Genomic DNA, 27,619 nt, shown 5'->3' on the forward strand with positions numbered 1-27,619 from the left:
TGCTTATGTTGCTAGATTGGCAGCTTAGGAGTCTTCAGTTCAAATTCTAACATGGAAAATTGTGAATTGAATGTAATACATTTGGTCAAAGCCACAAATCCTATTTTCCCAGTTGTCAATTCTGGTAACGATCCTGCTATTGCCACTTAAACCACCTCTAGACCCATCTTGTTTCTTTTTGCCTCATTACCACCCACTTTTGCCTGGCACCTTTTGTCATATCATCTTTCCTTCCCCACCGCCTTTTTCCCTAGTTCTCCAATTGTTTAAAAATTGTTATCTCTGACTGTTTTTCTCTCTCTTCCTCCATGGATGCTGCCTGACCTGTTGCGGCTTCCAGCATTTTTTGTTTTTATTTGAATAAATCTAGCAATTTTCTAGCACCAGAAAAAGTAATTATGTAAGCTGGCAGATTGTTATAAAAATCTAAATGGTTCAAAGAAACATCTAGTTCAGAATGCCACTATCCCAATATTCCTAGTAATCTTGCAATTTTAAGCACCATCTCATAAGACTGTGCGCATAACCAAGGGTTTCACAAGTTGGTTGTTTTAAGACAAGCTGAAATGTGTAAGCTTAGATGTATTTAAAAGTAACTAAGCTTTTTTTTTGTAACTGAAGCACTTTGAAACTTTGATACCAAGACTTGTAAAAGGATACGGTGTTTTTATGGCTGACAGCCCTGCTTGAAGTGTTATGGTGAACACAGAACTATTTCCAAGTTGGTGAAGTCTGTAGTTATCATATCTGAACTGCTGAATAAGCATCTTCCATCGGGCTGGATCCAAAAGATCCTGCAACAGAAACAGAAGTAGCTGACACCTATATTAAAATAAAATCTGCTCCCAAGCTTCAGAGGTTTGAACTCTCAAAGTAAACAATGACTTCCATTTCCACAGTTCCACAGCGCAAAGAGTGCACCACAGAACAGATGAAAAACCTGGAGAGCAGCAGTTGGGGTAAAAGGAAAACAGAAAGTAGATGCTGAAAACATGGTCACAGAGTTTTATTTAAGTAGCTTTCGAAAGTACTGCTGGAGGGAAAAAGGTAGAAATGAAAGCAGAAAATGTTGGAAATACACAGCAGATCAAGCAGCATCCATGGAGAGAGAAACAGAGTTAATGTTTCAGGTAGATGACCTGAACAGGGAAAAGTTAGAGCAAGTTATGAGCAAGTGAAAGAGGATAAAGTAGGAAAAAAGAACAAAAGGTAAGGTCTGTGATAGGGAGGAGGACATGAGAAATTAAGTGACAAACGAGTTGGTGATGCAAGGCCAAAGAGGAGTGGTAATGAAACAATTAAAGAAACAAAAGATTTGTCTCAAAGAGGTGCGAATGGCAGAATGATGAACATCCACCATCTGAAAGCAAAAATAAGAGAAAATGAAGAGTAGAATCAAAACCCGCAAAGAAAAAGAACACAAATTAGGGAAAAGGAAATGATGATCTGAAATTGTTGAACTCAATATTGAGTCCGGAAGATAGTAAAGTGCGTCATTGAAAGATGAGGCGCTGTTCCTTGAGCTTATGTTAAGCTTCATTGGAACAGTGAAAAAGGCCGAGGACAGAGAAGTCAGTGTGAGAGAAAGGTTAAGAATTAAAATGGCAGGCCTCCAGAAGCTCAAGGTCAGGCTCGCGGACTGAAGGAAGATGTTCCGCAAAGCAGTCATCCAGGTTGCGTTAGATCTTCCTAGTGTGGAGAAGAATGCCTTGTGAGCAGCAAGTTCATCAGTTTTGCACTATAGTCTCCCATCACACTTTAGGAAGGGTGTGAAGGCTTCGGAGAAGGTTCAGAAGAGGTTTACTAGAATGGTTCTAGGAATGAGGGATGACTGTTACTTGGATAGACTGTAGAAGCTGGGGTTGCACTCCTCAGAGCAGAAGGTTGAGTAAAAGGAGAGAAGTTATTTCTAATGGGCTGAAGGTTAAGAGAGTCGAGATTTAAGGTGGTTTTCAAAAGTACCAGAGGCAACATAAGGAAAAAACTTATGAAGAATCATATGCGACTCGAAACATAACTCGGTTTCTCTCTCTGTGGATACTGCCAGACCTGGTTAGTATTTCCAGCACCTGCAGTATTTTGCTCTCATTGAATGAGCAAAAACTTCTCTGATGTAACCCATGGTTAGGATTTAGAGTGCACTGCCTGATAGAATGGCATTTACAGATTCAATACTAGCCTTCAAAAGGAAATTGGGCAAAATATGCAAAAGAAAATACATTGAAGAGATATGCAGAAAAATCTGATAATGGGAATAATGGCTGCTCTTCAAAACAGCTAGCATTGATGCAATGGGTCGAAGGCCTCCTTCGCTGCTATGTTATTCAATGATTCTATAGAAAGTGGCCCACAGTAATATGATCTCAGACATTCCTTTCCAAGTTGGTGCGTTCCCTAGTAGTTGAGCTATATCCTACCACAGTGTGAACCAAACGAATAGGGGTCAGGACAGACTGTTTTTTTGTGCAATTTTTCATGGATTGTAAATCTGATGGGTATGAATTCATTTTATTACACAAATATATTAAGGGTATCATGCATACTTCTGAAGGGATATAATTTTAAAACAATATTTCAGGCTCTCTGGTCTGTAATTTATGATGTTTATGTTTCACACAAAGATCACAAGGAGAATTAACAAATCAACTCCCTTACCTTATAAGGTGAAATGTGAGTATCTGAGGGAAAAGCCAGCATACCCATTACTTGCCGCACCTCATCCAGCTGTCCTCCCTCAGCTTGACTGAAGTGTCTCCGTGCATGTCTGAACACAAGAGAAATAATATTCAAAATTTCAAATACACCCTTCCAATAAAAACTTTTTTTGCATTCTACTCACATAATGACAAATTATTGATTACACATCATAAAATGTCAAAGTATAGAAAACATTGCGATCAATTTAACTCAAGCAGCAAAAGTCTGACTTGGTATTCTGAGCAATTTCTTTCTATTCTGTAAGCTAAGGTTTGGTTCTATGAGCGGATTCTGTTGATCTCAAAGATAAGCAATTCACCATTTGGCGGACTGTAGGTCCAAACTTTCACAACTTAAAACACTATTCTATTATAAACCAGGATAGGAATGTGTCAAATAGAAACCCTTCTATAGCCTGTTGCAGCAATTACTCAGCTATATATTAAACTAAAACCAAATCACTTATGTTTAAATGGAAAGAACTTTGAGCCTATGAAAGCTTAAATTGCTAGGTGGTAAAATAAAGTATCTTGCCACTGAGAAATATCTGTTATAAAATCTCTCACGCACAAACACAATTCAAAAGGTTTGTCTTGGGAATCTCATACAACATGAATATAATTATGATTTAATAGGAAATCTATAGACATCATCTACCCCATTATGTTAATGAAGAGATTAAACGCACAAACTAGATCAGTATTAAATGCACTTCAAGTTACAGTTACACCATCAGGAGTAAAGAAATGGGTTCAAGAGAAGAAGGAGTTGTATGCTATACTTAATTAGCTAAAGTAACTTAAAATCAAAATACTGCACACAAATAATGCTTAACTTCTGGTCTTCCATGAGGCATGTCTGGAAGATATGGCTAAACACCAAGCACCAAATGTTAGAAAAAGTACTAGAGAAACTTAAGGGACTGCAAGCCAATAATTCCCTAGGACCTGATGGCCTACGTCCTCAGGTTCTAAAGAGATACTTGCAGAGATGGTGGATGCGCTGGCTATGATTTTCCAAAGTTCCCTAGATTCTAGAACATTCCCAGCAGATTAGAAGTTAGCAAATGCATCACTGCTATTAAAGGAGGGAAAGGGAAAAAAAGGAATTATAGCCAGTTAGCCTAATATCAAGGTTAATACATAAGATAAGGGCTCATAAATTTGGGGGTAATATATTAATATGGATACAGGATTGGTTAACAGACAGGGAGCAGAGAATAGGGATAAACGGGGCATTTTCAAGTTGACAGTCTGTAACAAATGGAGTGCTGCAAGGAATTGTGCCGAGGCCTCAACTATTTACAATCTATATTAATAACTTAGATGAAGAGGCCGAGAGTAATGCATCTAAGTTTGCTGATGATACAAATTTAGATGGGAACGTAAGCTATGAGAAGGATACAAAGTGGCTGCAAAGAGATAACACGGGTTAAGTGAGTGGGGAAAAAAGGTGTATGGAGTTTAATGTGGGCAAGTGTCAGGTTATTCACCTTGGTAGTAAGAAAGAAAATCAGTTTTTTTTTAAAAAAAGGCTTGATACTTTTTAAATGCTGATCTTCAGAGACACTTGAGTGCCAAGGAACACAAAGTTAGCACGCTGATACAGCAAGCAATTAGGAATACAAATAGTATGTTGGTTTTTATTGCAAAGGGATTTAGAGTACAATAACAAGGACATCTTACTACAATTGTATAGGGCTTTAGTGAGATCATACCTGGAGCACTGTGTGCATTTTTGGTCTCCATATCCAAGGAAGGATATACTCGTTTTGGAGGCGGTACGAAAAGGTTCACTAGGTTGGTTCCTGAGATGAGGGTTGTCGTAAAATGAGAGGCTAAGTAAACTGGACCTATATTCTCTGGAGTGCAGAAGAATAAGAGGTGATCTGTTTAAAGCATACAATATTCTGAAGGGACTGACAGAAGTTGTTTCCCTTGGCTGGAGAGTCTAAAACACAGAGGCAGAGGCAGTCTCAGGACAAGGGATTGATTATTTAGCATTGAGATGAGAAGAAATTTCTTCACTCAGTGCTGTGAATCTTTGGCATTCTCTACCTTAGATGGTTGTGGATACTCCATTGTTGAGTACACTCAAAGCTGGGACAGATAAATCTTTGGTATCTCAAGGAATCAAGGAATATGGGGAGCAGGCAGAAGTTCAGCTGTAATCACACTGAATGGCAGAACAGTTTGACGGGGCCATATGATCTTCTACAGCCACATTACCTTCAGAATTTGTAAGATAAGAAAAACATACTCTGTTTTGTGACTACTGTGGATGTATTTTCACAGTGACACATACTCTATGACTTGGACACAGGGAACTAGAAGATTAGGATATTTCTCTTGGTGAATATAATTTGTTACAATCTACCAAATGAATATGAAAGAAACGTTACTCAACTTTTGGATAGTCACCAACATCAACTGGCAGAAAAGCAGATAATACGTATGAAACACCGATTACAAAATGGTTTCAATAAATCAAGGTTTATTTATGGTTTTCACTTGAAGTTTCAAATCTAATGAGATTTTTCACAGTTTTGGATGGTTCATCCAACTGTGGTGTGTTGTTTTACATTTCAATGGAGAATAGATATTCACGCTTTGGCTTATTAAAATTTGTATAAATGACACTTACAAACTCTTTTATTTTAGTTAAAATGAATCAGGCAAAATTAGATTACCAAGAGATATTGCAACCTCTGATGAAAGCAAAGCTTTGGACTGTTTTATTTTGGTTATAATGAATCAGACAAAATTAAATTACAGCTATGACGTGACACTTTCAAATCTATTTTTAATTTCATGCTAAATATCTTTTATGTCAATTTATTTCATAATACATATGTATTATTGCCTCCATAAAATTTTGGTCTCATTTGCAAGTTTGAGAGGCAGCCATGATTAATAATGAGGAGGCAGGGATGCTTTTATAGTTTAATAAATATATAAAATTAACCTGTCTGCACAAGAAATGCAACAGAATGATTAACCTTTAGCATTCTCAAGTGCAAGGAAATTGGTCCCCCTATTGTCAACACATTTATTTTATGCTTCAGTTCAAGTATTGCAACACCAAAACAGACATTTACAATAATAAAGGTATTGGGATGTCAAGGTTTGCTTTACAGCTGTAATATCAACTCCATAAGATTTAAATTATTTATATTTATAAATAAAAAAGTGAAACATTTTAGATCCACTTGGTCTTTTGTTACCCAGCCCTTCAAATGTTCTTTACATGATTCTTTTGTTTTTGTATTGTTCCTCAACTCCTGCTTTGGATCACAGTAATTTCCAAAAATGGGTGTGATCATATCAGTCTTTGATATGTAAAAACGACAAAACAGAAAGGCTGATGCAAGAAGATTCATCATTGGACCTTGCAGTGTAATCATACCAAGATGAGTAACTCATCTGTGATGCCATTTGGATATACAAATAAAAAAAATCACATTGTGTGAAATATTGTTTCAATTTGCTGTAAAAATTACAGTTGTTCATCAAATCTGCACCAAAGAATAGAGAAGCAGAGCAAAGTACAATAGGACCAGATGATGGGAGCAAGCAGCAGGCTGGTTTTGGGTATCTGTATGGCACTGTGCAGAATTGTGCCACTTAACCTGGAGAGACAACCAAGAATCTCAGGTGACACTTTTTGCCTGCATGTTGACCTCCAACTACAAGGTCAAGCTGGGCAGATTCAAATCAGAGGCAAATAAAAGAAATAGTTAAATAGATGGTCACACCTTAATTACATAATGGTTAAGGAAACAATTACTTTTTGGGTTATTATGCATCATTGATCACTGGCCAGAAAATCTGGTGGATCTTTCCTGTCTAATATTTAAGTAATTGATGGCGATGCATAGGAATTGTAACAGGTGATCATAACACTGTATACCTCCATCTGATTCTCCTCTTTGAGAAGCAAACCATCAGACCTAGCTCTAGATCAACACATTGTTTGTTTAAACAGAATACTACTTAGTCATGCACTTAACTATTCTCAAAATGCAGCTTACTTTCTCTGTGTATATATACTTTAAATAGGCAACTAAATTCAATTAAATTAGACCACGGCTGCACAACCTTTAAATTCTATGGGAGTGGATCTAGCCTGTACCAATCAATGCCCCTTGAGCATTTTCCATTGTGTGCACATATTTTTCCTTTCCAGTTTATCTGGATTCCTTTCATTTTCATCTCGTTGAAACTAACTTTTTTCTAGTCAAAGATGTCTTCGACAATTTCTCATTTTCAAATTTTTACACCGCACCTACATTATGGTTGTGGTCTCCTAGGTGTCCTCCTGCATTGCTTGCTCCCTACAATGCTGTCTGAAACTCTCATCAGAAGATTCTCATCAGGTAAAGGGATATTGGATGAGCAGGTTTCTGCTTTAGGATAAAGTCCTGCATGGACTCCTTATCTTCTGAATGTCCATGTCATGCACACGTTTTTAAGGACCCTCCTGTGCACCTTTCTCTTCACTCTCCTCCTCCTGAAATTCTTCCTCCTCTTCCTCCTGCTGACCCGGCTCCCTTCCTCACTCTCCTCCAATGCCAAGTTACGAAACATGCAGCATGCTAAGATTCTACAGGAAACCGAGGAGGGGCATACATTTTAAAGCCCCACCTTTTTATTTTATATTTGTTCACAGGAGTGAGTGTCGCTGTTTAGGCCCTTGTTCAGAGGGCATTTAAGAGTCAAACACACAGCACATTTCCTTCCCTAAAGGACATTAGTGAACCAGATAGGTTTTTACATCAATCTGCAATGGTCATCATCAGACTTTTAATTCCATATTTTTATAGAATTCAAATTTCATCATCTGCCATTTGAACCTGGGTCACCAGAGCATTACCCTGGGTCTCTGGAATACTAGTCCAGTGACAACACCACTATGCTACTGCCTTTGCCACCCAAGTAATTGAGTTTGTCCCATCAATGATCAAGGGACTAGGATACATGTCCAAGACAGGATTCAGAGGCCTGTCAAATGAACAAGGGCAATTAGGGATGGGTAATAAATGTTGGCCCTGCCAGCAGTGCCCACATCCCATCAACAAATAAAAAAAACCTACACTGAGCAGCAGCAATATAATCAACATTTACATGCAGGTTACAGCTTGAGGAAAACCCTCTATATAAATTATCAGTATCATTTAGAATTTTTGGTGCCCCCAGATCCCATCCTGGCTCCACCAGTTATAATTATGATTTCTAGTTCCTGCTCATTTAGTGAACTATAGTATCCTTGGTATCCTTATTAATATTGGCACATGGGTGAAAAGTGAAGGGAACTTGCCAGATGGGAGGACCATGTTCCAATTGATAATTGTACACAAGCGTACAATTATCAAGCGCTTGCACTACACCGACAGATTAAAATTTGAGGGAATTGATCACGGGGGGGGAGAAAAGCACACTAACATTCCCCTTTTCCACCTGGAAAGGCAGTGAAAATATAATTTATAATTTTCATAAACATTCTCATTATTTCCATTTGATGAATAAAAATACAGAAAGGTGAAGGCCTACCAATTCAGATAGACGCAGTCTTCAACAAGCTCACATTGATAGGGAGAGAGAAAAATCAGTGCTGTTTGCTTTCCTTATTTATTACTATTTCATTTAAATGTGGGTGAACATAAAACAAGCATATATACTCCATACTATAACAGATTCCTGCCAGAATAAGTTATCTTCATAACAATGTTAATTAACAACCCAATGCATGGTTTTTTCCTCACTGAAATTGGGATTATTCTTTAATTAATGTATATGATTAAAATTATTGTAGCTTTCCAATTTCATGATCCCTCCAAATGCTTCCTCACCAGTGCTTGAGCCAAAATAATGGGGTACTGGCCAACAGTAACTCATCTTTCTACCAGGGAAAGATGGCATCAGACATCTGGTTTTGGCTTTCAGGCTTTATGGAGTACTTTAATAGTTGATATAGGGCACTACTTTCAATAGATGAGGGCACTCTGAGGTATAAAAGCAGTCAATCTGAGAGAGAAGATGGATGGAAAGCTGTCACTTAGGCTACTGCACTGTGATAATGACAATGTACTTACGCCAAATGTTGAAAGACAATGGACTGAATTTTTCAGTCCATTGTCACGTTACACATTGACAAAATAGTTAATGCTGATCACACCTTATCAGAAAGAACAGAGGAAAATTTGCATTTAAAGACTATAACGGTGAAAAAATCTAATGCAACATTACACAATTAAATACCCAGTAATTTTTTTCCAAAAAGAGCACAGTGAATCCATTATGTAGGCAAATAGCTGCAACTTTCATGACAAAATAGCAACTAAAACTTGTAAAAGGTCTATTTCACTATAAATTAATGCATATGGTACATTATTTCCTCTGATCTCAATATTATTGATACCTCTCAACTGATTCAGTTTCTCATTTAGAATTAGCAGCTGAATTAAGCTATTTACATATTAGTAAATAACTGTACCTCAAACATTCTGAAAAGTTTAAATATTTATCACATTTCTTAAAGAAAAACTCTTTGTAGGCAGCAGATACTAGTTTCAGTGGAGAATTAGTTACATGTTGATGCAGCATATTGGTATTAGAACTGCAGGAAATAAGCTTCACAGAGTTAGAGTCCAGAGGGGGATTAGAAGGCAAAAAATCAAAAGATGAATCGAATAGTGTATATCTACATGCAGCCAGCCTCAGGTGATGCTCCAGAGGGGTCTGAAAAAGAGATTGCCTGAATACACTTGCAGCCAGTAAGCAGTGGGAGGGAAACTTAAAATGCCAATACAATGACTTTTCTTCGCTAAACTCGGGAGACCAGATGGCTTCTCAGCATTGCTTTACTTTAATTAGCAGAATGTTGGATTCCCACCCCCACAACATTCCAACATTTTAAGAAATCGGAAGGCATGTTCTGGAGAACACTTTTAAACACAAAAATAATTTAATTAGTAAAACTGTCTGAAATAATGTGTGCTATTATACTGAACTAATGTAGTAACAGTAAAGTGATGGAAAGGCTCATCAACAGTGCTATCAAGTGGCACTTGCAAAGCAATAACCTGCTCACTGATGCTCAGTTTGAATTCTGCCAGGGTCACTCAGCTCCTGAGCTCATTACAGGCTTGTTTCAAAACATGGACAAAAGAGCTGAGCCCCAGAGGAGAGGTGAGTGTGACTGTCTTTGACACCAAGGCAGCATTTGACAGTGCGGCATCAAGGAGCCCTAACAAAACTGGAACCAATGGGAATGAGTCCTTCCACAAACATTAACTCCCTCCACCACTGACACACAATGACAACAATGTGTAGCATCTACAAGATGCACTGCAAGAACTCATCAAACCTCCTTAGCCAGCACTTCCAAACCCATGACCACTACCATCTAGAAGTACAATGGCAGCAGATGCATGGGAACACCACCACCTGGATGTTCCCCTCCAAGCCACACATCATCCTGACTCAGAACTATATTGCTGTTCCTTCATTGTCGCTGGATCAAAATCCTGGAACTCCCTCCCTAACAGCACTGCAGGTGTACCTACATCACATGGACTGCAGCAGCTCAAGAAGGCAGCACACCACCACTTTCTCAAGGGAACTTGGGGATGAGCAATAAATGCTGGCCTAACCAGCAATGCCCACATCTCATGAGTGAATTTTAAAAAATGACATTTTAATTGGAGCAACTGACCAAAGAAATTTTTCTTAACTGAAGATTGTGTAAACAAAATAATTATTGAATTAGGTGTCACCTAAAATAGATTTCAGAATGAAAAAAGTGTGCTACTTATGAAATGATGACAATCGTCATCAGATATTGCTGAAATTCACAGTATACCATTAGCTTGAGACGTTAAAAAATAGCCCTAGTAAAAGATTCCTTTTGAATGTGTTACCATTTAAAGAAAGATTATCCAAAAGAATGCCTTAAAATTATAATATGTATTTTATGTTGCATGCAAAGATTTTTGTTTAAACTGCCAGAAATAAACACATTCTTTGTTTAGTAGCTTCCATTAAAATGTACTTCATTTCTTTTGAGATCTATTGAATTCTAACAGTTGAACTGTCACTCAGCTTCTCAGCAGGGAGGGAGTCCATTTTAAAAAAACCTTATCACCACACCAGCTGTGTCTCAACAAAATACCAGGAAGTAGCTCAGTAAACAGCACTTCTTTATGCTTTCTAATGGATCTCTGACCTATTTTGGGCACCAAGCTTGCAAAGCAGAAATGTCCTGCTGTTGGCCCTCAGCAGACAACAACTACTTAACTATGCACAACTAGGATAATAAGAGCGAAGAGTTTATTGCCTGGTCATTTATTTGCTTCTTCTGCTGTATTAATGAAATACATTGCATTTATCAAGCTTAAATAAATTCTTTCATGAACTCAGAACAGAATAAAATTTCTACCGAGCAGTTTATTACTGCCCAATACAATCATAGAACCAACAGAAGGTCATTCGGCCCATCAAGTCAGTGCAGGCACTATGTAAGAGTAATTTAGTTAATTCCATTCCCATGCCTTACCCCATAGCCCTACAAATATTCTCTCAGGTCCTTACCAAATTTCCTTTTGAAAGCCATAATTGAATCCAATTCCTCCACCCTTACAGGCAGTGCATTCCAGCTCCCAACTATTTGCTGCGTAAAATAGATTTTCCTCATGTTTCTTTTTGTTCTTTTGCCAGTTACCTAAATCTGTCTCCTCTGCCTCTTGATCCTTCTCTGTCAATGGAAACAGTTTTGCCCTATTTACTCTGTCTAGACTCCCTCATGATTATGAGCAAATTTCCTCTCAACCTTCTCTTAGGAAAACAGTCTCAGCTTCACCAATCAATGCACATAACTGAAGTCTCTCACCCCTGAAACCCATCTTGTAAATCTTTTCTGCTTCTTTTAAAGCCTTCACGATCTTCCTAAAGTATGGTACTCAGAATTGGACACATAACCCAGTTAGGGCAGAACCAATGTTTTGTAAAGTGTTCATCAGAGCTTGCTTTTGGTACTCTATGCATTTATTTATAAAGCCCAGGATCCAGTATGCCTTTTTAATCATTTCTCAACTTGCCCTGTCACCTTCAGTGGTTTGTGCCTCTCCCTCAGCTCTGTTTGAGAAGACCATAAGAAGTAGGCCATTCGGCCCATCGAGTCTGCACCGCCATTCAATCAGATCATGACTGACCTGATAATCCTCAACTCCACTTTCCTGCCTTTTCCCCAAAAGCCTTGATTCCCATATGGATTAAAAATCTGTCCATCTCCGCCTTGAATATACTTATTGACCCAGCTTCTACAGCCCTCTGCGGTAAAGAATTCCACAGGTTAACAGGGAGAAGAAATTCCTCCTCATTTCTTTCTTAAGTGGGCGACCCCTTACTCTGAGATTATGCCCTCTGGTCCAAGATTCTCCCACAAGGGAAATGACCTCTCAGCATCTACCCTGTCAAGCCCCCTAAGAATCTTGTATCAATAAGGTCGCCTCTCATTCTTCTAAACTCCAAAGAGTACAGACCCAAACTACTCAACTCTCCCCATAAGAAAATCCTTCCATACCTGGGATCAACTTAGTGAACCTTCTCTGGACTGCCTCCAATGGCCAGTATATCTTTCCTTAGATAAAGAGATCAAAATTGTTCACAATATTCTAGGTGTGGTCTAAATAGAGCCTTATATAGTTTTAGCAAATAGGATTTATATGGCTGTTCCAGTTCAGTTTCTGGTCAATGTTAACCCCTGGATGTTGCACTTGTTAATTGAAATAGTTTTGCTCATCAGTTAAATAAAGTGAACAGAATAAAATTTCTGTTTTAACTGATTTTTTTTTTGTAGAATCTAAAATGGAGGCATAGAAATAAGATACAAAACCTGGTTAATATGTGGAATGTGAACCAGGCTTCAGCTGCACAGGCCTTAAATGCTGGAATTCTCTCCCTAATCTCCCTGATTCGCTATCTTTCTTTCTTCCTTTAAGGTGATCCTTATGTTTTTGACCAAGCTTTTGACCAACTGCCCTCATACTGTCTTATGTGACTCAGTATCTAAATTTGCTTTATAACCATGAAGCATTTGGGAAGCGTTATTATGTTCATTGAGCCATAAGTATTAATATTGTTGTTCTTATAGAGAAACCACCTAGTTCAATATCACTATTACTCATTCCCCATACCCTTCAATATCCAATTTTCTCAAGTAACTTTCTAATTCTTCCCAAAATATTTGGTGGATTCTGCTTCAATAATTGTAGTGGCAGAAAATTCCACATTCAGGTTTTGTATCTTATTTCTATGCCTCCATTTTAAATTCTACAAAAAAAGAATCAGTTAAAACAGAAATTTTATTCTGTTCACTTTATTTAACTGATGAGCAAAACAATTTCAATTAACAAGTGCAACATCCAGGGGTTAACATTGACCAGAAACTAAACTGGACCAGCCATATAAATATTGTGGCCACAATAGGTCAGAGGCTGGGAATTCTGCAGCAAATAACTCACTTCTCGACTTCCCAAAGCCTGTTTACAAGGCATGAGTGTAATGGAATACTCCCCGCTTGCCTGGATGAGTGCAGCTTTAACAATACTCAAGAAGCTAGACACCATGTCGAACAAAACAGCCCACTTGATTGGCACCCCATCCACCACCTTCAACATTCACTCCCTCCACCACCAACACACAATGGCAGCGGTATGTACCATCTACAAGACGCACTGCAGCAACTCACCAAGGCTCCTTCGACAGCCCAGAAGGACAAGGGCAGCAGATGCATGGTCAACCATGGTCTATCCAAGCCACACGCCAGCCTGACCTGGGACTATATTGCCATTCCTTCACTGTCACAAGGTCAAAACCCTGAAATTCCCTAACAGCACTGTGGGTGTTCCTACATCATATGGACTGCAGTAGTTCAAGGTGGTAGCTCACCACCGTCACCTTAGTGGGTGATTAGGAATGGACAATAAATGCTCGCCTAGCCAGGGGCGTCCACATCTTCTGAACAAATAACTTAAAAAGAGAAGTGCAAATGTTGATTGAAAAAAAAGGTTCATATCACAGCATGTTTCATTTTTATAAATCCTTAATGTATTCATGAATTGTACAACAGATCTGCATTAGTTTGGTGTTCAGAACTAAAGGACTTATTTTCTTTTCTATTCACTTTCTAAATTTCAGTAACTTGGTGGTAGGTTTAAATCACTGCAGATATTGTGCATTGCTGAATTCTATGACAAATTAAGATTTTGAAAGTAACTATTTACTTTAGCGGCCTAAATGTATCAAACAGACCAGCACAGCAGATAGAAAGTACAGGCTCCACAGAAATTAACTCACTAAGGGTAGATCAACTGTACTATTGATTTTAAATGTAGATGTTAAGACGACAATTGGAGGAAAGAGACAGTGAGGGAGGCTCAAATATTTTATTTAAAAAGTGCAATGAGGTTAGTAATCCAAGGACCTTGCATTGGAATCTACAACCTTAGCAATGGGGGAGGTGATGACGTAGTGGTATTGTCGCTGGACTAGTAATCCAGAGACCCGGGTCTGGGGACCCGGGTTCTGTTGACCCTGCAAGGTCCTCCTTACCAACAGCTGGGGGCTAGTTCCAAAATTGGGAGAGCTGTCTCAAAGGCTAGTCAAGCAACAGCCTCACAGAATCATATCTTAGAGATAATATCCCCAGACTCCACCATCACCATCCCTGGGTATGTCCTGTTCCACCGGCAGGAGAGACCCAGCAGAAGTGACGGCACGGTGGTATACAGTCGGGAGTTGCCCTGGGAGTCCTCAACATTGACTCTGGACCCCATGAAGTCTCATGGCATCAGGTCAAACATGGGCAAGGAAACCTCCAGCTGATTACCACATACCGCCCTCCCTCAGCTGATGAATCAGTGCTCCTCCATGTTGAACATCACTTGGATGAAGCATTGAGGGTGGCAAGGGCACAGAATGTAATCTGGTTGGGGGGCCTCAATGTCCACCACCAAGAGTGGCTCGGTAGCACCGCTACGGACTGAGTTGGCTGAGCCCTAAATGACATAGCTGCTCGACTGGGTCTGCGGCAGGCGGTGAAGAAACCAACAAGAGGGAAAAACATACTTGACCTCATCCTCACATACCTGCCTGCCGTATGACGGTATCAGTGGGAGTGACCACCACACAGTCCTTGTGGAGACGAAGTCCTGCCTTCACATTGAGGATACCTTCCGTCGTGTTGTGTCACTACCACCGTGCTAAATGGGATGGATTTTGAACAGATCTAGCAACTCAAGAGTGGGCATCCATGAGATGCTGTGGGCCATCAGCAGCAGCAGAATTGTACTCTAACACAATCTGTAACCTCATAGCCTAGCACATCCCCCACTCTAACATTACCATCAAGCCACAGGATCAACCCTGGTTCAAAGAGTGCAGGAGGGCATCCCAGGAGCAGCACCAGGCATACCTAAAAATGAGGTGTCAACCTGGTGAAGCTGTAACACAGGACTACTTGCATGCCAAACAGTATGAGCAGCAAGTGATAGAGCTAAGCGATCCCACAACCAACAAAGTTCCACAGTCCTGCCACATCCAGTGGTGAATGATGGTGGACAATTAAACAATTCACCGTTGGAGGAGGCTTCATAAATATCTACATCCTCAATGATGGAGGAGCCCAGCACAGCAGTGCAAAAGACAAGGCTGAAGCATTTGCTACAATCTTCAGCCAGAGGTGCCGAGTTAATGGTCCATCTCGGCCTCCTCCAGAGGTCCCCAGCATCACAGATGCCAGTCTTCAGCCAATTTGATTCACTTCATGTGATATCAAGAAACTGATGAAGGCACTGGATACTGCAAAGGCTATGGGCCCTGACAATATTCTAGCAATAGCACTGAAGACTTGTGTTCCAGAACTTGCTGTGTCCCGTGTTCCAGTACAGCTACAACACTGGCATCTACCTGGCTATGTGAAAAATTGCCCAGTTATGTACTGCACACAAAAGCAGGACAGATCCAACCCGGCCAAATACCACCCCATCTGTCTACTCTTGATCATCAGTGAAGTAATGGAAGAGGTCCACAACAGTGCTATCAAGCAGCACTTGCTTAGCAATAACCTGCTCACTGACACACAGTTTGGGTTCCGTCAGGGACACTCAGTTCCTGACCTCATTACAGCCTTGGTTCAAACATGGACAAAAGAGCTGAACTTCTGAGATGAGGGGAAAGTGACTGCCCTTGACATCAAAGCAGTACTTGACCGAGTGTGACATCAAGGAGCCCTAGCAAAACCAGAGTCAATGGGAATCAGGGGGAAAACTCTCCACTGCTTGGAGTCATACCTGGCACAAAGGAAGATGGTTGTGGTTGTTGGAGGTCAGTCATCTCAGCTCCAGGACATCACTGCAGGAGTTCCTCAGGGTAGTGTCCTAGGCCCAACCATCTTCAGCTGCTTCATCAATGACCTTCCCTCCATCATAAGGTCAGAAGTGAGGATGTTCGCTGATGATTGCACAATGTTCAGCACCATTCGCAACTCCTCTGGTACTGAAGCAGTCCATGTCCAAATGCAGCAAGACCTGGACAATATCCAGGCTTGGACTGACAACTGGCAAGTAACATTCGTGCCACACAAGTGTTAGGCAATGACCATCTCCAACAAGAGAGAATCCAAACCTTGCCCCTTGATGTTCAATGGCATTACCATCACTGAATCCCCCCACTATCAACATCCTGGAGGTTACCATTGACCAGAAATGGAACTGTACTAGCCATATAAATATTGTAGCTATAAGAGCAGGTCAGAGGCTAGGAATTGTGCAATGAATAACTGACATCCTGACTCCCCAAAGCTTGTCCACCATCTACAAAGGCACAAGTCCGGAGTGTGATGGAATACTCCCCACTTACCTGGATAAGTGCAGCTCCAACAACACCCAAGAAGCTGGACACCATCCAGGACAAAGCAGTTGGCTTGATTGCCACCACACCCACAAACATTCACTCCCTCCACCACCAACGCACAGTAGCAGCAATGTGTACCATATACAAGGTGCACTGCAGGAATTCACCAAGGCTTCTTGGACTGCATCTTCCAAACCTATGACCACTACCATCTAGAAGGACAAGGGCGCCAGACACATGGGAACATCACCACCTGGAAGTTCCCCTCCAAGTCACCCACCATCCTTACTTGGAAATATATCGCCGTTCCTTCACTGTTGCTGGGTCAAAATCCTGGAAACTCCCTTCCTAACAACACTGTGGGTGCACCTGCACCACATGGACTGCAGCGGTTCAAGAAGGCAGCTCACCACCACCTTCTCATGAGCAACCAGGGATGGGCAATAAATGCTGGCCCAGCCAGCAAAGCCCACATCCCGTGAATTAATTTTTTAAAAAAGCAGGACTTAAAACTGGTCAGATCATAGCACCTAGGCAGCTGAAAGTGTGACTGCCAAGGATGGGATAAATAAGAGGTGACATACAAGAGCTCAGATTTGAAATTCTCAGAGCTGGAGCTCAAGTTCTTGAATCTGAGTTGGTGGGCAACTGGGAAATAATGTGGGTGAGCTAGTACATAGGTGATAGGCAATTAGGTCTTGAAACAGGTTAGAACACAGACAGCAGAGCTGTGGATGAGCTACTATTACCAAAGGATATGAGACTAGCCAGGAGAGAATGAGAATATTTGATTCTGTAGATGAGCAAAGCATGGGCATGGATTATAGCAGCAGATGGTTAGGTGGAGATAGGCAATGTTACGAATATGGAATTAAGTAGCCTTCATGATGGAGACGTGATGGGACTGGAATCTTAACTTGGTGTCGAACAAGATGCAAGGCTGTATGAACATTCTGGCTCCAACATATTTTGGCTAGTGAGAGGGATGGAATCAATGACAAGGGTATGAATTTAGCAACAGGGACCAAAGTTGATGGCTTCAGTCTTCCCAATTTTAACTGATGGAAACTTAATCTAAGGCTGGATGTGGGATCAGTAGTCCAAGAAATCACAATCAGTGAGGGCTTACAAGGTGGAGGAGAGGTATAACTGGGTGTCATTAGCATACATTTAGAACCTAACCCCATGCCTCCAGATAATGTCACTAAGTTGCAGAATAGGGGGAATGACAAAGATGGACCCTTGGAGTGCTCCAGCAGGAATGGTTTCAATCAGAAGAGGAGACATTGCTGGAGAAGGGAAGCAAGAGAAGTTGTATAGGAGTGTCTGACCATCATTATCCAATCCTCTCTGGCTACAGTGTGGTGCCAGAGGACAGCCAATGTACCATGGTTTAGAACAAGGGAATACAAAATAAACTGGTAGGGTACTGACAAGTATAGAGAAACAGAAGAACCTTGAAGTGTATGCTAATGACATACCTCTCCTCCACCTTGTGAGCCCTCACTGATTGTGATTTCTTGGACTACTGATCCCACATCCAGCCTTAGATTAAGTTTCCATCAATTAAAATTGGGAAGAGTGAAGCCATCAACTTTGGTCCCTGTTGCTAAATTCAGATTCCGTGAAAGTGGCTGGACAGGTAGATAAGAGGGTCAAGAAAGTACATGGGATGCTTGCCTTTATTAGGTGGGCAAAGAATACAAGAGCTGGAAGTTATGCTAGAACTATAGAAAATACTGGTTAAGCCACAGCTAGAGTAGAGTAGAGCAGTGTGCGCAGTTTTGGTCACCATGCTATAGGAAAGATCTGCTTGCACTAGAGAGAATACAGAGGAGATTTGCAAGGATGTTGCCTGGACTGGAGAATTTTAGTTATGAGGTAAGACTGGATAGGTTAGGGCTATTTTCAGCCAGAGGAGGCTGAAGGAAGACTGAATTGAAGTGTATAAAATTATGAGGGGTCGAGATAGAATGGATAGGAAAGCCCTATTCCCCTTGGGCTGGATCGTCCATGACCAAGAGCATAGATCTAGGCTAAGAGGTAGAAGGTTTAGAGGGGATTCAAGGTGGAAATTTTTTCACCACATCCTCAAAATTTAAAAGGTATTTGGACAGGCATTTGAAGTGCCGTAACCAACAAGGCTACGGATCAAGAGCTAGGAAACGGGATTAGGCTGGATGGTTACTCGTCAGCCAATGCAGACACAATGGGCTGAATGGCCGCCTTCCAAGCTGTACATTTCTATGGTTCTGAGATGCCCTATGACTGGATAGGTAAGAATGAAGTCAGAGAAAGTTCAGCTCCCACTAAGCAGGATAACAGAAACGCATTGAAGAAAGATAATGCAGATTAAATAGAACAGAAACCCAAGGCACCAGGGGTTGAAAAGGAGTGGCGGCAGAGAGCAGCAGCTCATTGGAGGGAGCAGGAACTCTAGAAGGTGGTGAGAAACCAGCCATCACATAAGAACATCAGAACAAAATAAAAAAAGGAAGAGTAGGCCATAAGGCCCCTCAACCCTGCTCCACCATTCAATAAGATCATGGCTGATTTGATCTTGGTCTCAACTCCACTTTCCTGCCTGTTCTCCATTGAGCTAGACTCCATTATTGTTCAAAAATCTGTATCTCAGCCACAAATATAGCCAATGTCTCAGCTCCCACAGTTCCCTGGTTTTGATAATTCCAAAGATTCACAACACAGAGGAAATTGCTCATCTCTGTCCAAAGCTATGCCCCCTCATTCTAGATTCCTCCACAAGGGAAACAATCTTGCAGCATCTACCCTGTCAAGCCCCCTCAGAATCTTACATCTTTCAAGCACAGAGCGAGGGGCAGCAAAACCTGAGGGTTACAAAGCAAGTATATAGGTGGAGTATCTCGATATCGTTTTGTGTTTAGCATTTTTAGCATGTGATTAATTAGTTCAAGAATCAGAGAGCCTGGGGTAAAGCTGTGCGAATGCCAAGGTAAAAGAGCCCAAAATTAAGTCAGTACAAGAGAAAAAGCTGATTAATGAGTAACTGGCAAGTGCTCTTATTTTTGAGTATTATAGTACTTATAGTAGTTCTGTCAAGTCCAGTTAGTCTAATAAACAGAAGGATGACAGGGCATCTCAGTAGAGTGGAGTGCACATCCTGTTCCATTTGGGAGCTCCAGGATGCTTCTCATGTCCTGGACAATCACGTTCAGGAAATGTCATCAGCTGGAGCAGCTTGAACTCTGGGTTTGAGGGCTCGAGCAGCAGTTGGCGCCTTTGTGGTGCATCTGCAAGGAAGACAGTTTGGTGGATATCATGTTTTGGATGTGTTCACCCCACAGGTTAAGAGAGTGCAGGCACTGATGGAATCCATGACTGCCATCCTGTCAAGCAGGGCCGGACAGAGCGTGCAGCAGTCTGAGTGCATCTCCCTCTCTAACCACTATTCAATTCTAAATACTAGTGAGGGTGGTGATTCCTCTACGGATTAAAGTCAGAGCTAAGTTCACGTCACCACTGATGGCTCAGCTGTACGGGCGGAGTGAGTGGTTTGGTGGGGGGGGGGGGGGGGGGGGGGGGGGGGGGGGGGGGGGGGAGCGGTTTAGGCGGTGGTTGGAGGAAGATTGGGAAATCAATAATGATAGGGGATTCTATTGTTCAAGGTGAAAACCAACATTTTTCAGCCACAGATGTGACTTTGTGACTTCAGAATGGCATGCTGCTTCCTTGGTGTCAGGATGTCACTCAGCAGCTGCAGAACACTCTAACAGTGGGTTGGGGGTGGGTGGGAAAGGTGAACAACCAGAGGTTATGGTTCATATCAGTACCAATATAGGTAGAAAGAGGAATTAGGTCCTGAAGGCAGATTTTAAAGGAGTTCAGAAAGATAGCAATGCAGGACCTTAAAAATAGTAATCTCTGAATTACTCCTGGTGCCACATGAGTGAGTTTAGAACGAGGAAGATAGAGTAGACTGTGTGGCTGGAAAGATGATGTAGGAGGGAGAGCTTCAGGTTCCTAGGACATTGGGGCCAGTTTTGGGAGAGGTGGGACCTGCCTAGACCAGGCCAGACCACAAAAGGGACAGGGCCAATGTCCTCACTTATGTTGTTTGGGACGGTTTAAACTAACTTAGCAGGGAGACAAGGTCAAGTTGGGGGTAGATAATGCATCACGGTCACAGTCATTGACATGATATTTGTGACTTGGATTGGGGGCAGTTAGTGGCAGGGTTGGAAATGTGATTGAAAAGCTTCAAACATGCAGTTGCAAGAAAGATGAACACGGATTTAGGAGGTGACTGCAAGCTTAAGGGCTTCGAAAATGAAAGGGAAGTTGTAGATGGGGTGGTTATTTGAGTTCAAAGGTGTCGAGGGCGGACCTTTTTGGGGAAGAAGTGATGATGACAGTTTTGAAAGAGCACAGGACAGTATCTAAGGAGAGAAGCTATTTATGAAATCAGCTAGAATGGAAGCCAAGTAGGGAACATAAGAAAAAAAAGCAAAACAGCCCCTCAAGCCTGGTCTGTCATTTAACAAGATCATGGTTGAACTTCTCCTCAAATCCATTTCTGCCCTATCGCTAAATCTTTCGATTCCCTTTAAGTTGGTCCTCAGCAGTATCATAGGGTTGAAGTCAAGGGAGCAGGAGGCAAGTCTCAAGAATAAGGTGAGCATGAAGAAAGCAAGAAGTAAGATAGGAAATTACAAGCCATTCAATACTATTCCTCAAAACATTGCAAGTGAAAGTCCCAGGAGGTTTGAAATGGCAAGTCTCTTTCAACTGCATAGAAATAGCATTTCCTGCCATCTGCAGCATATTCTCTACCATGAAAAGCCAAGGCACATAGGTGGTAGTTATATTTTTATTTGTAAAGTGTGTAATGGCCAGCTGCAATGCTACTTGTCCCTCACTGGAACTCTTGATTGGTCCAGTCTCCACAACCTTTGCATAGCTCTGTCATGCTGACTGCAACATTTAAGCAGCCTTCAACATTGCTTCAACCTAATTAAAAGCTAAAGTCTTCAACATGTATCAAGGCAATTTTCTTTCAAAGAAACAAATTATTCTCAAATATAGAATGGGAAGTAATAACATTGGGGATAAAACAGATAAATGCATTTCTCAGCAGTAGAATTTTCAATAAGGGTGGTGCTGTTGAACTAACACTGTAGCTGCAGTACATCTTGTAGATTATACATACTGAGGCCGCAGTACACCAGTGGCTGGACTGCCATTTAAAAATTGAATGCTCTGTGCAGAAGAAGAAAGGGAAGAGTGAGTCTCTGATCTGTTGCACATGATCTGAGCTGAATCAATTACTCGCAAACACACGGATGCCATTTTGGAAGCTTCCATAAAAATCACAGACACTGTGGCCCAACACAGTGCATTGAGAGAAACCTGCAGCCAAGACACAGAATTTCTATAACTTAACAGTGATGTTAACTGACAGCAATAATCAAGTTATAAGCATGACAATTAACCTTCTGGTCCTTACGGGCCTGAGTTTAGTAGTGAAAGGCAGTGGCTGGGGCTTGTGGGAAAGGCTAGTTGCATCAATTGTCTCACCCTTAAGGTCTAAAAGTTGTGATTAGAGGAGAAGGCAGCTCAAAATGGAAGGCAGTGGTGGATGTTTGGTCAATATTCAATTAGGTTCATCTTTTGAGGTGACTGCTATAAAGATCCCCAGGGATGATAGCTTGGGGAGGAAGCTGAGAAAGGTATAATAGCAGGAATGCCCATTACTAAGGTTTCATTAGCCTCTGGAGTGCAAATGAATGTTGCCAAAACTTTCACCTTCCAAACCCACAAGCTCCATCACCTAGAAAGACAAGGGCAGCAGATGCATGGGAACACCACCAACTGCAAATTCCCCTCCAAGCCATACACTTTCCTGACTTGGAATTATATCACTCTTCCTTCCTGGTCGCTGGGTCAAAATTCTGGAACTCCCTCCCTAACAACATTGCATGGACTTCCACAGCTTAAGAAATTATATGTTAGCCATCATTGTGAGGGGAGTTGAGTACAGGAGCAAGGATGTCTCACAGCAGCTGTACAGGGCCTTAGTGAGACCATATCTGGAGTAGAGTGTGTAGTTTTGGTCTCCTTACTTGAGAAAGGATATACTTGCCATAGAGGGAGTCCAGCGAAGGTTCAGCAGACTGATTTCTGGGATGGCAGGATTGTCGTATGAGGAGAGATTGGGCTGACGAGGCCTGTTTTCACTGGAGTTCAGGGAGTTCTCATTGAAAGACATAAAATTTTGACAGGGCTGGACAGACATGATGCAGGGATGATATTTCCCCTGGGGGGGGGGTGGGGTGTGTGTGTGTGTGTGGTGTGTGGTGTGTGGTGTGTGGTGTGTGGTGTGTGGTGTGTGGTGTGTGGTGTGTGGTGTGTGGTGTGTGTGTGTGTGGTGTGTGTGTGTGTGTGGTGAGGTCTACAACAAGGGGTCACAATCTCCGGATACAGGGTAAACCATTTAGGACTGAGATGAGAAACCTCTTCACTCAGTGTTTGGCGACCCTATGGAATTCTCTACCATAGAGCTGTGGAAGCCAAATTACATGTATTTAAGGAAATAGATAAATTTCTAGACTCTAAAGGCGTTAAGGGTATGGGGAGAGCACAGGAGTACAACATTGAGGTAGAGGATCAGCCATGATCACATTGAATGGCGGAGCAGGCTTGAAGAGCCAAATGGCCTACTCCTGCTCCTATTTTCTATGTTTTTAAGTAAGTGGCTCACCGCCACCTTCTCAAGGGCAATTAGAAATAGGCAATAAATGCTGACTAAGCCTGTCACTCCCACATCCATGAACGAAGATATAAAAAAAGGCAACTGTGAAAGGAAGAAATTAAATTTGTTTTATCATCATCCAGAAAACCACTAAGTCATTACGCTATCATTCATTTTATGACTTCCCTATATTGTGTTTCAGAGGTCCTAAGATGAAATAGCCCAAACGCACCACCACTCATCTCATCACACTCTTCCGAACTACTGAGTCCCATTTGCTGCCGAGTTTTGGAAGTCAAGGGACACAACTGGTGAACTTTTGGCACAGGTGTGGAAGAAGCGCGATGGATAAAGAGATGGTCACTCTCGAGGGTGAAGGCACCACTCTCCCCAAGTCGCAGCTAGCAAAACTGAGTGCAACCTGATGGGTCCATTTTCTTACTTATTAATTGTGAATACAGGCCAATGATTGTTGCATGCTATTTGACCTACACCAAAGTCAATCTTCCTCTCCTACAATATCAACTGCTGCTGAGCTTGAAGACAAGGTCAAAATGCCCTTCTCCATCAGGTCATTGCAACTAACAATGAGAGGGAGAGTGGGAATTACCCTGTACTGTGGCACCAGGTCTTCACTTAGATATTTTTCTGACCACCTCCCCAGAAGACCTGAGTCTGTAGATGCTTTGTTCCTCAGTTATGTCCTCTGGGACCTTTAGTTGTAGTATTGGAGATGCGGACAAATAGAAAACCTCCTTCTAGCACTGAACGTAATTTCTATGTTTCTTGGAAAAACTCAGCAGGTCTAAGACCTGCTGAGTTTTTCCAGGTAATTCTGTTTTTGTTTTGGATTTCCAGCATCCACAGTTTTTTTGTTTTTATTTCTATGTTTCTTGTTCATTATCTTCATCAACCAGGTGTAAGATAAACGGGAACTCCAAAAGATGCATCCATTAGGCTCAGTATGGCAGCTGGGCTCGAGTATGTAAAGGTTACTGGTCTCTTTAAAGCAGAGCAAACGTGTTACCACTATATCTCCTCTTCAACATTATAAGGAAATTTGCAATACAAAACTTACATGGCTTTGACTTCCGATAGCATCAAATAAATTGAGCACTGTTCTGAATGCTCAGTCCTGACCTGGGGAAAATAGAGGAAATATCCAGGTCACTGACTTCATTTATTTTGTTCACCATGTTCATGGGGTAGATGGTTGGATCTGATCTTATCTTATGCTTTAGGTTTATTTTATAGCTGAAGGTATGCTGGCGTGGCGCCTCAACTTTTGTCCAGGGATGATATGTTCAGGGTACTTCTGCAGATCAAGCGTACAAAGCTATAATATGACTCCTTGCTGATTTCTGTCAGAGAGCCTTTAGTCATTCATGGGCCTTTGATTTTTAGTCACTGTAGGAAAGAAGTGTGGTTAGTGCTTAGTGGGAAGGACTGGCTCCTATGGGGACTTTATTCTGGTGTTTCAATTGACTTTTTTTGCACTATCGGTTCAATTTACATTCTGCTGAATTTTCAATAGTTTGGTTACAGCTGGTCCGACCTTAAAGCTTCAGCACTTTCAGTGAACAGATTCATCAAATGTTGCTCCTACATTTGTTTTTTGGCTTTTCGCTTAATACTTTGAGATCCGCAATTGTATTCAGAATCACAGAATTGTTACAGTGCAGGAGGCCATTCAGCCCATCGCATTTGCAATGACTGTCTGAATGAGCATTATGACTCAGTGCTTTTTCCCCATAACTCTGCACATTATTTAAATAGAAACAATCATCAAGTGTCCTCTTGAATGCCTCAGCCATTCTTGCAGGCGGTGCATTCCAGGCCGAACCATTTTTAAAAAATTCATTCACAGGATGTGGGTTTCGCTGGCTGGGTCAGCATTTATTGCCCATCCCTAGTTGCCCTTGCCTTTTTGAACTGCTGCAGTCCATGTGGTTTAGGTACACCCACAGTGCTGTTAGGAAGGGAGTCCAGGAATTTGACCCAGCAGCAGTGAAGGAACTGCAATATAATTCCTAGTCAGGATGGCGAGTGGCTTGGAGGGGAACTTCCAGGCGGTGACGTTCCCTTCTGCCTGCTGCCCTTGTCCTTCTAGAAGGTAACAGTTGTGGGTTTGGAAGGTGCTGTTTAAGGAGCCTTGGTGAATTCTTGCAGTACATCTTGTAGTTAGTACACACTGCTGCTACTGTGCATCGGTGGTGTCAATCAAGCAGGCTTTTTAAAAAATTTGTTCATGGGATGAGGGCATTGCTGGCTAGGCTAGCGTTTATTGCCCATCCCTAATTGCCCTTGTTCAGAGGGCATTTTAAGACTGCCAGACCAGGTAAGTACAGATTTCCTTCCCTAAGGGACATTAGTGAACCAGATGGGTTTTTAACAACAATCAGCAATGGTTTCATGGTCATTAACAAACATTTATCGTATTCAAATTTCACCATCTGCCGTAGTGGGATTCAAACACGGATCCCCAGAGCATTACCCTGGGTCTCTGGAATATTAGTCCAGTGACAATACCATTATGTCACTGCCTCCCTTGCTTTACCCTGGATGGTGTCAAGCTTTTTGAGTGTTCTAGGAGATGCACTCATCCAGGCAAGTGGGGAGTATTCCATCACACTCCTGACTTGTGCCTTGTAGATGGCGGACAGACTTTGGGGAGTCAGGAGGTCAGTTACTCGTTGCACGATTCCCAGCCTCTGACTGCTCTTGTAGCCACAGTACTTATATGGCTACTCCAGTTCACTTTCTGGTCAATGATAACCTCTGGGATGTTGATAATGGGGGAATCAGTGGTGGTAATGCCACTGAACGTCAAGAGGCAATGGTTAGATTCTCTCTTGTTGGAGATGGTCATTGCCTGACACTTGTGTGGCACAATTGTTACTTGCCACTTGTCAGCCCAAGCCTAGGTATTGTTCAGGTCTTGCTGCATTTGGACGTGGACTGCTTCAGTATCTGAGGTGTCATGAACGCACAATGTTCAGCACCTATCAGCAGCGAACATCCCCATTTCTGGCCTTATGATGGAAGGAAGGTCGTTGATGAAGCAGCTGAAGATGCTTAGGCCTTGGACACTACCCTGAGGAACTCCTTTGTTGTTGTGTCCTGAAACTGAGATGATGGACCTTCAACAATGACAATCATCTTCCTTTGTGCCAGGTATGACTCCAACCAGCAGAGAGTTTGCCCTCCTCGATTCCCGTTTTGCTAGGGCTCCTTGATGTCACACTCGGTCCAATGCTGCCTTGATGTCAAGGGCAGTCCCTTTTATTCCATGAGCTACAATTGTTCTCACAAGTCTGTTGTGTGGCACTGTATCAAATGCCTTTTGGAAGTCCATGTACACCACATCGACAGCATTACCCTCATCAACATTCTCTGTTACCTCTTCAAAAAATTCCAAAGCACACTTTTCCCTTAATAAAACCATGCTGGCTCTTCCTAATCAACCCACACTTTTCCATGTGACTTTTAATTCTATCCTGAATAATTGTTTCAGGAAGCTTCCCCACCACTGAAGTTAAACTGGCGGTCTGTAATTGCTGGGCTTATCCTTACAACCTTTTTGAACAAGGGCATTGGCAATTCTCCAGTCTTCTGGCACCACCCCTGAGTCTAGGGAAGACTGAAAGATTATGGCCAGTACCCCTGAAATTTTCACTCTCACTTCCATCAACATCTTTGGATGCATCTCATCTGGTCCTGGTGCCCTGTCAACTTCAAGTACCGACAGTGTATCCAATATCTCCTCCCTATCAATTCTGAACCCTTTTAGCGACAGAGTTTCCTTTTCTGTCACCATGGCCTCGGTAGCATCTGCTTCCTTGGTAAAGACAGATGCAAAGTATTCATTTAACACCTCAACCATGACCCACTGCCTCCATATGTAAATCCCCGTTTTGGTCTCTAATTAGCCCTATTACTCCTTCTACCACCCTTTCACTATTTATGTGCCTAATGACAACTTTGAGATTCCATTTTATGTTGGCTACCAGTCTTTTCTCATAATCCCCCTTCGTTTCTCCACCTCTCCTCTGAACCTTCTGTATTCAGCTTGATTCTCAACTGTATTTTCTACCCGATACCAGTCATAAGTGCACTTTTTCTTAATTTCTAAATCCTTTTTCATCCAGGGGCTCTGGATTTGTTTGCCCTACCTTTCCCTTTTGAACAATTTCTTCTTTGAAGATAGCCCACTGTTCAGCTACAGTTTTTCCCACCAACCTTTGGTTCCAGTCTATCCAGCTCAGCTCTATTCTTGCCCCACTGA

The 27,619-nt window shown here is 41.7% G+C and overlaps 1 protein-coding gene across 2 annotated transcripts in view; it reads right to left on the bottom strand.

Annotated features, from left to right (window-relative positions):
- maea (macrophage erythroblast attacher, E3 ubiquitin ligase) overlaps window positions 1-27,619 on the bottom strand; it is a 164,509-nt gene that overhangs the window by 4,529 nt on the left and 132,361 nt on the right. For both annotated transcript variants that reach the window (XM_041191877.1, XM_041191887.1), the window contains exons 6-7: window positions 2,656-2,764; window positions 661-794 (exon numbers count right to left, since the gene is read on the bottom strand). In XM_041191877.1, coding sequence (XP_041047811.1) covers window positions 661-794; window positions 2,656-2,764 — 243 coding nt within the window. The remainder of the gene's footprint in view (window positions 1-660; window positions 795-2,655; window positions 2,765-27,619) is intronic.

This window comes from Carcharodon carcharias, chromosome 1 (genome assembly GCF_017639515.1).
Source record: "Carcharodon carcharias isolate sCarCar2 chromosome 1, sCarCar2.pri, whole genome shotgun sequence".
NCBI classification, from domain to species: domain Eukaryota; kingdom Metazoa; phylum Chordata; class Chondrichthyes; order Lamniformes; family Lamnidae; genus Carcharodon; species Carcharodon carcharias.